Source organism: Pseudophryne corroboree, chromosome 5 (genome assembly GCF_028390025.1).
Source record: "Pseudophryne corroboree isolate aPseCor3 chromosome 5, aPseCor3.hap2, whole genome shotgun sequence".
Lineage (NCBI taxonomy): Eukaryota > Metazoa > Chordata > Amphibia > Anura > Myobatrachidae > Pseudophryne > Pseudophryne corroboree.
This window is the reverse complement of record NC_086448.1, coordinates 648,631,633-648,645,618: the sequence shown is the minus strand read 5'-3', so window position 1 is coordinate 648,645,618 and position 13,986 is coordinate 648,631,633. Positions and strand designations below refer to the sequence as shown.

The 13,986-nt window shown below is 44.4% G+C and overlaps 1 protein-coding gene across 2 annotated transcripts in view; it reads right to left on the bottom strand.

Moving 5' to 3' along the window:
• Nucleotides 1–646: 646 nt before the first annotated feature.
• Nucleotides 647–13,986, bottom strand: part of RNF125 (ring finger protein 125) — a 54,199-nt gene continuing 40,859 nt past the window's right edge. For both annotated transcript variants that reach the window (XM_063923647.1, XM_063923648.1), the window contains exons 2-6: nucleotides 11,911–12,064; nucleotides 9,590–9,684; nucleotides 7,712–7,811; nucleotides 4,541–4,645; nucleotides 647–2,301 (exon numbers count right to left, since the gene is read on the bottom strand). In XM_063923647.1, the coding sequence (XP_063779717.1) occupies nucleotides 2,215–2,301; nucleotides 4,541–4,645; nucleotides 7,712–7,811; nucleotides 9,590–9,684; nucleotides 11,911–12,064 (541 nt within the window). In that variant the 3' untranslated portion in view covers nucleotides 647–2,214. The remainder of the gene's footprint in view (nucleotides 2,302–4,540; nucleotides 4,646–7,711; nucleotides 7,812–9,589; nucleotides 9,685–11,910; nucleotides 12,065–13,986) is intronic.

Here is a 13,986-nt window from a genome sequence, read left to right as displayed (position 1 = left end):
CTGTTACATTTATTCCAGATGCTTCTAATCCAGGTACCTTCACGTACTCTTAGGAGATGAAGCAATGGATATCTAGGTTTATTTGGTTATCAGCTAAACTGAGAGTGCACATGCAGATTATACAAAGGCACCATAAAGTTGGGAGACTGGGCCTCTTCAAATATTATCTAGCGACACACCTAAGTGAAACAGTTATTTGTCACACAAACACAAAATATTGGCCAATACAGACACAGACCTACTTGGCCTCTTCTCCAATGACATATTTTATTCTGGGCTCAGCTAAAGGAACAACCACCGCTACACAGACTCACCTCTGATTTGAGAATAATCCATTACTGGTTACACTAAGCCAACCACTGAAAGACCCTCATTAACTCAAATGGGAAATCTTGGAACCTGACAAATGGACCAAAATCAGAGAAGGAGTAGCTGTTTTAAAGATGGTATCTAGACCTGACTCTATGCCATTTAACATACAATGGGGCAGATGTATTAACCTGGACAAGGCATAAGGAAGTGATAAACCAGTGATATGCGCAAGGTGATAAACGCACCAGCCAATCAGCTCCTATATGCAATTTGATAGTTAGTAGCTGAGTGGCTGGTGCGTTTATCACCTTGCGCATATCACTGGTTTATCACTTCCTTATGCCTTCTGGATAATACATCTGCCCCATTGTCCAGTAATGGCTGAAGGTTGTGGTCTCATACTAGGTGTAACTATCTTAGGATAGATTTTGGCGTGGAGTTCCTAATCTTATCCATCCAGTTATGGGAATAAGAATATTCAACAACCTGCCTTTCTTACACCCTACTCCCATGTGCAATCACCTTGGCATACTGAGAGACTTATTCAACACATATTAAATGTCTAATGGTGCCAAATGTCTAATGACAGCTGACTGGTAAAGTGCTGATTTACCTCTGCAGTCATCAATAAGGGTTTAGATACCCTTTACATGACTATTCTAACAAGTCCAACGGAACATGGTCGGCTTGGTTCACATATGAAGTCCTGAGTTAGCTTCCACAATGCAAAGGGTGTCCTCCCATCTTTCTTCTATCGCCCTACTCCATACTAAAAAGACCTCCCTTCCGACACCTTACACGGTCCTGGCGGCGAGTGTTTAATACAAACTATTCCCTAAGTACAATGAAAGTTATTAGATTCTTGTCTTCATGAAACAAGTGGCAATTGATATGAGGTATAAACTATAAAATTTAAATGGTGTAAAAAGACACTATTATTGATGTAGCCTCTGCTCAGCCCCGTCCCCTTTTTCTCTTCTGCACCCCAACCTCACAGCAATAGTTATTTCCTTATCAACTTTCAGTCAGTTTACTGTTACACTGAGGGGCATACTAATTAAGCCTGGTGAAGTGATAAAGTGGAAGGTGATAAAGCACCAGCCAATCAGCTGCTAACTTTCATGTTACAGGCTGGGTTTGAAAAATTACGGTTAGGAGCTGACTGGTTGGTGCGTCATCACCTTCCACTTTATCACTTCACCAGGCTTAATAAAACTGCCTCTCATTTCCAGTCAGCTCCTTTTCCTTACTGTACATCCATCTCCAGTCAGCTCTTTTTCGTTACAGTATATCAATCTCCAGTCAGCTCCTTTTTGTTACTGTATAACAATCTCCAGTCAGCTCCTTTTCCTTACTGTATATCCATCTCCAGTCGGCTCCTTTTCCTTACTGTATATCCATCTCCAGTCTGCTCCTTTTCCTGACTGCGCCACTTGCGTTGTACGGACTACAGAGTGATGAATCAGTAGCTCATCCACTATGATCTGGGGACTGAGCAACTAACAGGCCACTTGGGTGATTTGCTATTTGTTAGTGATAGAAACATTTAAGTAAAATCTGTAAAATTAAGGAAATGGTGCCTCTGCAGCTTCTGTGGAACTACATGTCCAAGCATGCACTGCCAGAGACTTGTAGTTCCACAACAGCTGGACAGCGACAGTTTGCCTGTATCTGCTGCAGAGCAGCAACCAGTTACCAGAGGTTTAACATTAATAAAAGATCAAGTAATATTCTGATCACAAATCAGAAGTGCCTGATTATAGTGTAACAGTGCAGCCACTAGTCTCTTTGTGGTATCTCTTAATCACATGTGTAAAGAATAAATGTCTTCTTTTGTGAACGCACAAAATATATCAGCAACTCTGAACACAATCTTGTTTAACTTGTCCGTCTTGTTGGTGTTTAGGATCTGTCTGAATGTCTCATGTAGTGTATCAATGACAGATCTAGAACTCTTTCAATAAGAGCCTCCTCCACTATGTTTATGTCCTAAGATTAAAAATGAAACAAATTGTGAGAACATAGGAACAGCATTACAGTCAGCACAATATAAAACATTTATTGAAATGGAACCAAGGGGCCAATTCAGTAAGGATAGCAAATTCTGCTAATCAGCAGAATTTGCTATCCTTATGCTCGAATGCTGGGGGCCGGCCAGCGCTGGGCAAGGCCGCCCAGCATACTGTCCGGCGCCTCCCCCCCCCCCATTTTACCTGTCGCGTCGGCTGCATGACGTCGCGCAGCCGCCGCGACCAAGCCCCCGACATGCCTCCAATTGTCCGCCTCCGCCCACTGTTTGGGTCCCCCCGCAATGCTCTGTCTCCTCCCTGGAAGCCCCCCGGCAGAAAGTGCGGGTGCATGCGCAGGACAGGCGCTGTGCATGCGCCCACGGGGCCATCGTAAAAATTCCGGTTGGATTGCGATTTGCGATCCAACCTGAATTGGCCCCCAAGTTCACAATGCTGACACAGCATGCAAATGTATGTCTTATGGGCCCTACACACTGGAAGATAATACTGAAAGATATGAACGATCTCGTTCATTAATGAACCAGATACCGTTTATATCTTTCAGTGTGGAGGCTCCAGCGATGAACGATGCGCGGCCCCGCGCTCGTTCATCGCTGGTGCCCCATCGCTTGTGCATGCAGGCCAATATGGACAATCTCGTCCACATTTGCCTGCCCTGCTATGGAGCCGGGTGACGGGGGGAGTGAAGAAACTTCACACCCCCCGTCACTGCCCCCCGCCGCCGGGTCACCCGTCGGCTGTATCCACCATCGGGCAGCTCGGCGGCGGATCTGTCAGTGTGTAGGGCCCATAAGAACCATAAACAATATTACAAATCCTATCCTTATTACGTAATATACTGATCTAGTAAGTGTACATAAAAACGGTCATTTATGAAACGGAAGTGCAGTACAAATGTGCAGTACCTGTCTTAGCGTTCTCACATGTCTCTGGGTTCCCAGCAGTGGATAGACAGTGTCTAGTTAGACAGTCAATAGGATGACCCTGTATGGTCGACATGCAATAGGTCGACAGGTAAAAGGTTGCTTTGTCTAAGGTCGATAGGTACAAAAGGATCAACAGGTTCAAAAAGTCGTCAGGTTCAAAAGGTTGACATGACAATAGTTGACACAGGGTTTTTTTTTTTTAAACTTTTGCTTCATTTATCATTCACGTGGACTACGATTGGGAACAGTAAACGGTGCCAAGCACAGCTGTTGTGGAGTGATGCACCTTATCGGAAGCAATACCGTGAGGTTCTACGTTTTCACTAATCGTGGTCACACACTGAGAAATGGACAAAATTTGGGCAACTCCCCTCCCCCATAAAAATCGTGCGTCTACCCTTTTTTTTGCATCTACCTTTTCCATGTCGACCTTTTGACCCTGTTGACCTTAGACACAGTCAACCTTTTGACAGTCGACAATATGGGGTCAACTGTCTATCTATCTTATGTAGATCTATCAAACCAGCACCCAATGCTATTTGGGGGCCAAGTGCCCATTCCTGTGGAGCTGCACATAGCTACATGCAGCAGAATGCAAAGCACTTACTTGAGCACTTTATGCATTGCTGCAGCACAGCCACAATAATGGACCTAACTATGACTAAGAAACGTGCACCATGTTAGTGGTGGCAGATAGCTGTCCTTGTTATCCTGAAAGTTTAAAAATCAGACAGAAAAAAACAGATAAATCATTGCCTCCGTAACACACACACTTGTGCAGCACACCTCTCTCGTTCTGCACACCTAGGAGCACTTCTAATTAGACACCTCTCATTAGGGGTGGTCTTCTGTATGCCGAATGTTGGGATACCGGCGCACAGTATACCGGCGCCGGAATCCCGACACCCGGCATACCGACAACTATTCTCCCTCGTGGGGGTCCACGACCCCCCTGGAGGGAGAATAAAATAGTGTGGCACGTGTAGCGCACCACCGTGCCCGCAGCGTGGCGAGCGCAGCGAGCCCGCAAGGGGCTCCTTTGCGCTTGCCACGCTGTCGGTATGCCGGCGGTCGGGCTCCCGGCGCCGGTATGCTGATCGCCGGGAGCCCGAGCACCGGCATACCGTACGACACCCCTCATTAGACATGCACTTTAAAGTGCACTGGGAAGAGCATCTAGGTGCATTGGTGGAAGACCAAGGCATTTGCTGTGTGCACCTTATCTTAGAGTCAAATAGGAAAGGGTAAGTTGAAAAACAATATGATACTCACTATGTAGTTTTCATAGTATATTGAGTGCCTGGCATGAAGATGCTTAAGGAAACTTGATGTATAACTGGAATCTCCTCCTGGCATCATGTGACAAATTGGACACACCTAAGACGAGTGATGGAACAGTCAGTGACATTAGCTCACAAATGGATGCATACATGCAGGTGGTAAGATTGTGCTGTCCAACCATGTAATCTGAGATCTGTTCAGCTAGCCTGGAGTAGATCAGAATCTATGTTAAACTGGGTTTTGAGAATGTTTCACTGGTCCCTATGAGGATCACAATGGCCATTCACATCTATATTGAGAGCAACATTAAGAAAATGCAGACCACAGCAATGAACCATAATAAATAGCTATAGATGTGTGAATTCTCCATCCTGATTGCCTCATTGCCTGAAACGTCCATGATTAAGCCACATGGGGATCAATAACTGTTTCTTAAATGAGCTGCTGTGGCTGAATTATGCACTGTACAATGCTGCTGAAGGAAATGAGCAATGTCACAGATGACATATATGGAAATGTTCTATGCTTTCTGATCATAAGACAATGTGTACAGCTAAGTAAGAGCCACTAACCAGACAGAACACAGAGTGATTTCGATATGCATGGCCCCGAGGCAATGAATCTGCAAAACACTGCTATTCTGAGATTTTCATTATTTATATGTGAGTACAAAGAGGGCCCTGAGACCGCGGGATTGCTGGCTCAGCGTTTAGAGGGGGTCATTCCGAGTTGATAGCTCGCTTCTTCACAGCGCAGCGACCAGGTTACTTCTGCGCATGCGTATGCACCGCAATGCGCACGCGTGTCATATGGGTACAAAGCGAATCGTTGCGGTGCGATGGATTTAACGAAGAATCCATTCACACAGGGAGATTGACAGGAAGAAGGCGTTTGTGGGTGGCAACTGACCATTTTCAGGGAGTGTTTGGAAAAACGTAGGCATGTCCAAGCGTTTGCAGGGCGGGTGTCTGACGTCAATTCCGGAACCAAAAAGACTGAAGTGATCACAAGGGCTGAGCTTCTCAGAAACTGCAAAAAACGTTTTCGTCCCGCTCGGCTGCACACGTGTTCGCACACTTGCAAAGCGAAAATACACTCCCCTGTGGGAGGCGACTATGCGTTTAGACGGCTGCAAAAAGTAGGTAGCGAGCGATCAACTCGGAATGAGGGCCAGAGTCAGACATATATGACACACATACTATAGACTGGAGCTAGTGTTTGGTGCTTACACAGAGGGCTGGGGAGCTACGAAGTTCAGCAGATCACTAACCTTACTATGACTGCAGATTGCCTTTGTAACCACACAATAAAAAAGTGAAATGATATACAGTAAGGACTAGAGTCTCATAATGCCAACTACCCTACAGCAGTACAGTATGTCATTCTACATGGGGGCATGTGTCAAACCTTTGAGAGAGAGAGATAAAGTTAAGAAGTTGTCCACAGCAGCTAATCAGCTTCTGTCAGTTATCTAGCACCGTTTATAAAATGACAGTTAGAAGCTGATGGTTGCTGTGGGCAACTTCTCCACTTTATCTCTCGCAAAGGTTTGATACATCTCTCCGTATGATAAGTTTTGGGAAGATCTCTTTTGTAACAATACTTGGACCAGGAATATTACTGAGTATCTATTCGATTTGCAACATGTTGTAGTAAGTTTAAGCTTAAGGAACACCCAGTCATTGTGTGCTTGAATACCTAAATAGGAGGATTACAACTCTTAGGCATTGATAACAGCAGGTTTCTCCATTTTATTGGGACTAAAGAGTAACTTGGATCAGATTGGAAAAGAAAGTAAATGATTAAAAACAGGTTTCAGAAACATGACCTGTACAACTTATGAAACTAATAGTGTCATCATTCTTCGGACTGGAATACATAAGATTTGTGCCCCATAGCAATGACGGAATTTCATCCTCATCGTCTGCAGGCTACTCTCTCACGTGCCCCCAGTCTCTAACTACCCACATACAGAAGTGTCCTCATATATCCAGCCTCAATACGCCATGCAGCGCGAGATGCCAGGCGTGGGTGAGCCGCCAGGTCCCGTGCAGTTTTGCTAACGTCAGGTGTCTTTTTCTTTCCTGAAAATGCAGGAGACTGCGCTAATTAATGTGACACTTGTATACTGTGTGTGACTGAGAACAGAACAGAACTTGTACTGGAAAAAATCTGCAGCTGCTACATTGTAGCACTTTGTATGCAGATTCAGAGACTCAGTCGCACACAGATATACAACTGTCCTATATTAAATTACTCCGCACAGTCTCCTTGTGCGTCCTATTGCAACTAAGATGCATTATCGGCTAAAAAGAAGCATAAAAGACGCCCAACACTTAAAGATTCTCACGTGACCTGGCGTGCCAAGAGGGGCTGTTTGATGTGACTGCAGCAAAGATGTATGAGGGCATATCTATAGCTGTCCATTCTGCTGATGCTTTCTACTCTTTATAAAATAAGCTGTGTAGAGGACAGGAGGTGATGTGGGGTGGGAAGCACAGTGTGTAAATGGCTGCACGTTGCTCCTCTAACACTAGCAAGCAGTACATGGCCCAGACTACAAAGATGCTGGAACAAGATCCAGCAACCCGGTATTCTGAATCTTTGTCCCCCTCTCGCAGCCTCTGAAGAGCCCCCTATTGTTTCCAGGAGTTACACCAATGCCACATAATGGGTGGTATTCATGTGACCGGCGGTCGGGTGACCGACAGTCACATGACCTCCTCCCCCATCCCGATCGCTCACTATCCCGATGGTCGGCATGCCGACCAACAAGGACTATTTCCACTCGTGGGTGTCCAAGACACCCATAGAGTGGGAATAGAACCCGTGGCGACTGCAGGTCGCCACTGAGCCCGCAAGGGGCTTGCTGCACTTGCCCCTCCCCGTCGGGGTCCCCGGCGTTGGCATGCTGCCGGGATCCCGGCGTTGGTAAGCTGACCAGCGGTCTCCTGACCGCCGGTCACCCGTACTACACCCCACATAATAAGAAATGATGTCATGCATGGGGCTACAAAATTCTTGAAGCTGAAATTCATCAGGCAAAAAATGTCTACGTGACAGTCATTGAAAAAGAATGTCACGTGTGTGTGTTTTATTTCTGTACAGCTTACAGCATTTCTGACTAATAGCTGTCATGTCCTCTCTACTGAGACCCCTTACCACCAGTCTGTTCTCTGCACTGTGGTAGATGAAGCAATGCTGTACAAAATCATCTTCCTCTAGTTCCACTGGACAGAAGGGACAGGCATATCTCTCCGCTCTGAAAGCAGAAAACAAAAGTCATTTCTATGATATTAAATACAAGGGGGTTATTTACTATAGGCAAATACAATATTAAAAGCTGCTTTATTTTTAGGCTCTTACCTATTGCTGTACCCTGTGATTCTATACAGCTGTGTATGGAATCCTGCACAAAATCCAAGATTACACTGTCCCAGTTGTAGTAGTCCAGCCTCCCAAATGAAGGACGTGCATCCAAATTTTTCAATGTTTCCGTTACAAGCACCATTTTAGTCATACCTGATAACATCTTAAAATCTCATTTCCCTCCCACAGGTACACAAACACACGCCCAATGCATAATGCAATAAAAGAAAATGAACCCACTGGTATAAATGTGGAATTCAGGATGAAACTAGAGCACCCAGTTTGTGTGGTCATGATGTGAATACAGAAAGAACACACAAACCTTACGACCTGATTTAAGTTCAACCCACAGGTCGTAATGTAATAAAATGTGAATTTGCAGCGATTTGTAAGACGTCAGATGTAATAGTCAGCGATTTGAAGGCTGAGAAGCCTAGCAGCTAGAGATGTGGCTTTTAAACCTGATGCACAAATCACCAGCGGCTTGGCTTATTCCAGCGCTAACTTGTTTTTTAAAGAATATGAAATAATATATTTTATTAAAAGTGTGTATCTCCGACCCCAAAGTGAAACATTCTAGGCTGGAAGGGGGAGAACTGGGATGATAAAAACTGTGTGTACCTATTGTTTTTTCCCATTAATAGCACTAAGCTTTACTAATTACGTTTGGTGGTACTATGGGGGTCATTCCGAGTTGTTCGCTCGTTATTTTTCTGTCGCAACGGAGCGAATAGTCGCTAATGCGCATGCGCAATGTCCGCAGTGCGACTGCGCCAAGTAAATTTGCTATGCAGTTAGGAATTTTACTCACGGCATTACGAGGGTTTTTCTTCGTTCTGGTGATCGTAATGTGATTGACAGGAAGTGGGTGTTTCTGGGCGGAAACTGGCCGTTTTATGGGTGTGTGTGAAAAAACGCTACCGTTTCCGGGAAAAACGCGGGAGTGGCTGGAGAAACGGAGGAGTGTCTGGGCGAACGCTGGGTGTGTTTGTGACGTCAAACCAGGAACGACAAGCACTGAACTGATCGCAGATGCCGAGTAAGTTTGGAGCTACTCAGAAACTGCTAAGAAGTGTCTATTCGCAATTCTGCTAATCTTTCGTTCGCAATTTTGTTAAACTAAGATTCACTCCCAGTAGGCGGCGGCTTAGCGTGTGCAAAGCTGCTAAAAGCAGCTTGCGAGCGAACAACTCGGAATGACCACCTATATCAAGGAGTCACACAGCGTGAGGTCCCTGCCATAGTGTCAACCAGCTCTGGGTCAGTTATATAGGCCTATATAGAGATACACTGTTTTCTCTGATTGGTTAGATTACACTGCTTCCCACCAATCAGAGTGAGTTTATTTGTACGTAATGACTGAGAGTAGTCCGGCCAATGGCAATCAGAGCTCATAATGGAAGAAGTCATGTGGCATCTAAGAAGCCTCAGGACCGTAGGATTATCTATGTAGACTGCATGGACCTTGGGAATATAGGGCAGAGTAAAGTGGTAAGCAAGTGATATATTTAAATTAAATTCTCTTTCTAGAGGGTGGGTGTGGTTTTTGTTTCTTTTTTTTCTTTTTTTTTCGTTAGTGGACTACAGGTGTCATTTTATTCAGAAAATATGATATTAGAATGTATACTACATATAATATTGTGGAAATATCACACGTGCACAAAAATATACCTGCATGGTATTTTCCCCATCTCTTCTAGAGGGCCGTATTTTGTAATGTATTGCTGGCACATGTTTAAGTGTGATCTCATTTCACTTAGGCATACCTAAAAAACAACATACAAATAGCATGAGGAAAGAACAGTACTCGGTTTCACAGTCTCTGTTTCAGTATTAACACAATTACAAACCTAGCAACAACCAAGCACTATACACTGACATATCCCCATAAATATCGCCCACCTGTTATATTACTTTTTCTTTGTCCACCTTTTGTTCCTGTAGTATTATTATTAACAAATGACTGACATTGCCAGGTAAAGGTGCATACACACAGGGCATTTTTGCCCAGCGTGTATGCACAGCGATGATGGCTGACATCGCTGGGCTGAAAAGCACTCAGTGCAAACACACTGAGTTATTTTCCTCCCTGCCCAGCGATGTCAGCGGGGGTGAATGGCTTTCCATAGCAGGACGCTATGGACAGCCGCTCACCCCGCCGTTCATCTACTGGTAATACCAGCAGACGAACGGCGGCCGCCGGCGATGAAGCGGGAGCGCGTATCAGCGCTCGTCGCTGGGGCATACAAACTGGGCGGTTTTGAGCTGAAAGCAGCTGAACACACCAAAAGTGACCTGCTTTCAGCTAAAAATCACCCAGTGTGTATGGGCCTTTAGTCTGAACACATACACTGATTTGTCTTAAGCCATTAACATAAATAAAGAAAAATGAAATATAAATATATTGATAGATTGTATTGAGGAGATACATATTTTATCAATTTCTTTCATAGCTTAAGGAGAAAATATATTGTATTGAGAGTAGCTGTTATTTTCATTTTCTATTAATTGATTACATTTCTGATGTATTACTATATGAAGTTAGACCTATAATACGTATCTGACATGTAATTGTAAGAATATGTTTTTAGCAATGAAAGTATGCCCCCTACTCTTTAAGAGCAAGACTTCGCTAATGCCAGTAGTTGTTTATGCCCTGAAGGGGACGGAGACAGACTGCACATAGCCTGCTTCAAAATAGCTGTGGACATCCGCCTGTATTGAGAGTTGGACACATCTATGCAAATGCCCACTTGTAAGAGCAGCCGTAATCACAATCGGCTCATTCCTGGATTCAAGAGATCCACGTGAAATCACCAGATCATTTCAGATGATTACTTTTGAATAGGATGCAATTCTGTCAACATGCCCACAGAATACTTAGTCTCATGCTGGGTACACACCTAAAGATATATCTGCATATCAATTGATCTGCAGATATATCTAAAGCCGGATCGGGCAGTGTGCTGTACATACACACTGCCCGATCCATCGGGGACTGACGTCATGAACTGGGCGGGCATTTACACACGCCCTCCCAGTTCAGCTGTCAGTCATGACCAGCTTCTGTAGCTTGTGTACAGGCAGTCGGTTGACCGTCCGTACACACATACACCGACGTGCCAATATATCTAACGATATATTGGCCGTCGGCTGTGCAGCAGGGCCGACGCAATAGGTCTGTGAACGACCTATTGCTCGTACACACTGGCAAACGGACCTGCGATATATCAGCCATTCAATAGAACGGATGATACAGTATATCGGCCAGTGTGTACCCAGCTTCAGGGTTAAGTGTAATAGCCTACAATTTCAGTGTGTTCTTAGTTAGTCTACCCAATGTTTTAAAGGGGCAATCATTTCAATGGCAAAAACACGGTGTTTTTGCCCTTTTAAACGATTGTTCCATTAAACATCGGACAGTCTCGTAGGGAACACAAGGTATTCCCAATGGGAGGTGTTTCCTCCCTCTGGGCCTGCCAGACTGGGCTGTGATAAGCAGAGAGCTGGCTTCCTGTAGGAAGCCAATCCCTGCCTTTGGCGACAGCCCAATTCGGCTTCTCTGGGTTGCAGCCGATGCAGTCCATAGAAGATGGGGGTTTGCGCATACGCAGTTGCAACACGACGTCTGTACATGAGCCGGTCCCGGGACCTGCTGGATCCATTGCGCAGGTGCTGCGACCCAGCTGACAGGGCTCGGCTCTCCTGGCAGCCTCCCTACTAAACGTTAGTAGGAGCCGCTGCTGGACGCCACCATTAGTGTATGGGGATGGAAGTAGAATGTTTTTAGAAATATGGTCATAGTTACTGGCATTACGGAATGAGAAATGAAGGCTTACTTACATTTTAAATACATGTTTGCTCTAAATGCCAAACTTGGTTTCAATTTTTTATACCTGGACAGACATTGCTGGTTCTATGGGACACTGAATTTAGAAAATTGTATATGAAGGTCAGTAGAAGCACTGTGTAGTTTTTGTTACCAAACTTACCTTTTTCTCACACTCTTCACAATTTTGAAACACAGTTTTCATCTTCTTTACAATGTCCACAGCAAGTGTTCCTTCAGATGATAGGTGGGTCCGGCAGTAAGGACATGCATACGCATTATTCCTCAGGCTAGCTTTTATACAAGTGTGACAAAACCTTCAAGAGAAAAGAGGAAATAGAAATAATATTAATTACTATTGTACACAATATATCCGTATTAACAATGCTTGTGTTGTGAATAGATTTATTTTATGATTTTGAGGGTGTGGATTATTAGACAGTGAAAAGGTCTATAGTCAAAAGGTTGGCACCATAGGGTGGGCAGTCAATAGATGGACAGGGTTAAAAGGTCAACATATAAAAGGTTGACATGGTCAAAAAGTCAACATGGAAAAGTTGGACACAAAATGTAAAACTTTTTTGGTGTTATTTTGTGTTTGTAAACATATTTCACCCAAATTTGTTGAAATGTGTCCCTTCGAGGGCTCGCTTCGGGCATAATGGCTTGCACCGCTTTGCTCGCCACAAGGGTTCTAAAGGTTATAGTTTGTGACATTGATAGTAAATGTAGAAAAAGTTGAAAACACATGAAAAAACCCTAAAAAACATGTGTCAGCCATATGTGTGTCAACTATTTTCATGTTGACCTTTTCAACCTGTTGGTCTAACGTACCTGTAGACCTTTTCAACCTGTCAACTTAATGACTGTCGACCCTATGGTGTCGACTTTTTAACTGTCTATCATCCACAAACCGAATTTGCAGCAATATGACTCATTTTCTATTGCTGCAGTAAATAGAAAATCAGATCTCATCGCAATTAATTAAGAAAAGTTATTGCAAAGATGTGCCGGAGGTCATTCCGACCTGATCGCACGCTAGGTTTTTTCACTGCGCTGCGATCAGTTCAAAACTGCGCATGCGTATGCACCGCAATGCACAGGCGCGTTGTATGGCTACAAAGCGGATCGTTGCTGGGCAATGGATTGTATAAAGAATCCATTCGCACAGCCGATCGCAAGGAGACTGACAGGGAGAAGGCGTTGTGGATGTCAACTGACCGTTTTCTGGGAGTGTTTGGAAAAACGCAGGCATGTCCAAGCGTTTGCAGGGAGGGTGTCTGACGTCAATTCTGGTTCCCGACAGGCTGAAGTAATCGCAGCGGCTAAGTAAGTTCCGAGCTACTCAGAAACTGCACAAAATGTTTTTGCACAGCTCGGCTGCTCATGCGATCACACACTTGCAAGGCTAAAATACACTCCCCTGTGGGCGGTGACTATGCGTTCGCACGGTTGCTAAAAACAGCTAGCAAGCAATCAACTCGGAATGACCCCAAATGCCTGGCAGTGATAAGACTGAACTTGCCATATTGCTGGCCAGTCCTACTGTTCTGATAAAAATGATTAGGAATTAAACACAGACATTCATTTTACACTTTTAATGCATAATCTTAAATCCTATTAAATGCAATGTAATACTAGTGAAAAATAATACATAGCTAGCAGTGATGTGCACCGGGAATTTTTCGGGTTTTGTGTTTTGGTTTTGGATTCGGTTCCGCGGCCGTGTTTTGGATTCGGACGCGTTTTGGCAAAACCTCCCTGAAAAATTTTTGTCGGATTCGGGTGTGTTTTGGATTCGGGTGTTTTTTTTACAAAAAACCCTCAAAAACAGCTTAAATCATAGAATTTGGGGGTCATTTTGATCCCATAGTATTATTAACCTCAATAACCATAATTTACACTCATTTCCAGTCAATTCTGAACACCTCACAATATTATTTTTAGTCCTAAAATTTGCACCGAGGTCGCTGGATGACTAAGCTAAGCGACCCAAGTGGCCGACACAAACACCTGGCCCATCTAGGAATGGCACTGCAGTGTCAGACAGAATGGCAGATTAAAACAATTGTCCCCAAACAGCACATGATGCAAAGAAAAAAAGAGGCGCAATGAGGTAGCTGTGTGACTAAGTTAAGCGACCCAAGTGGCCGACACAAACACCTGGCCCATCTAGGAGTGGCACTGCAGTGTCAGACAGGATGGCACTTCAAAAAATACTCCCCAAACAGCACATGAT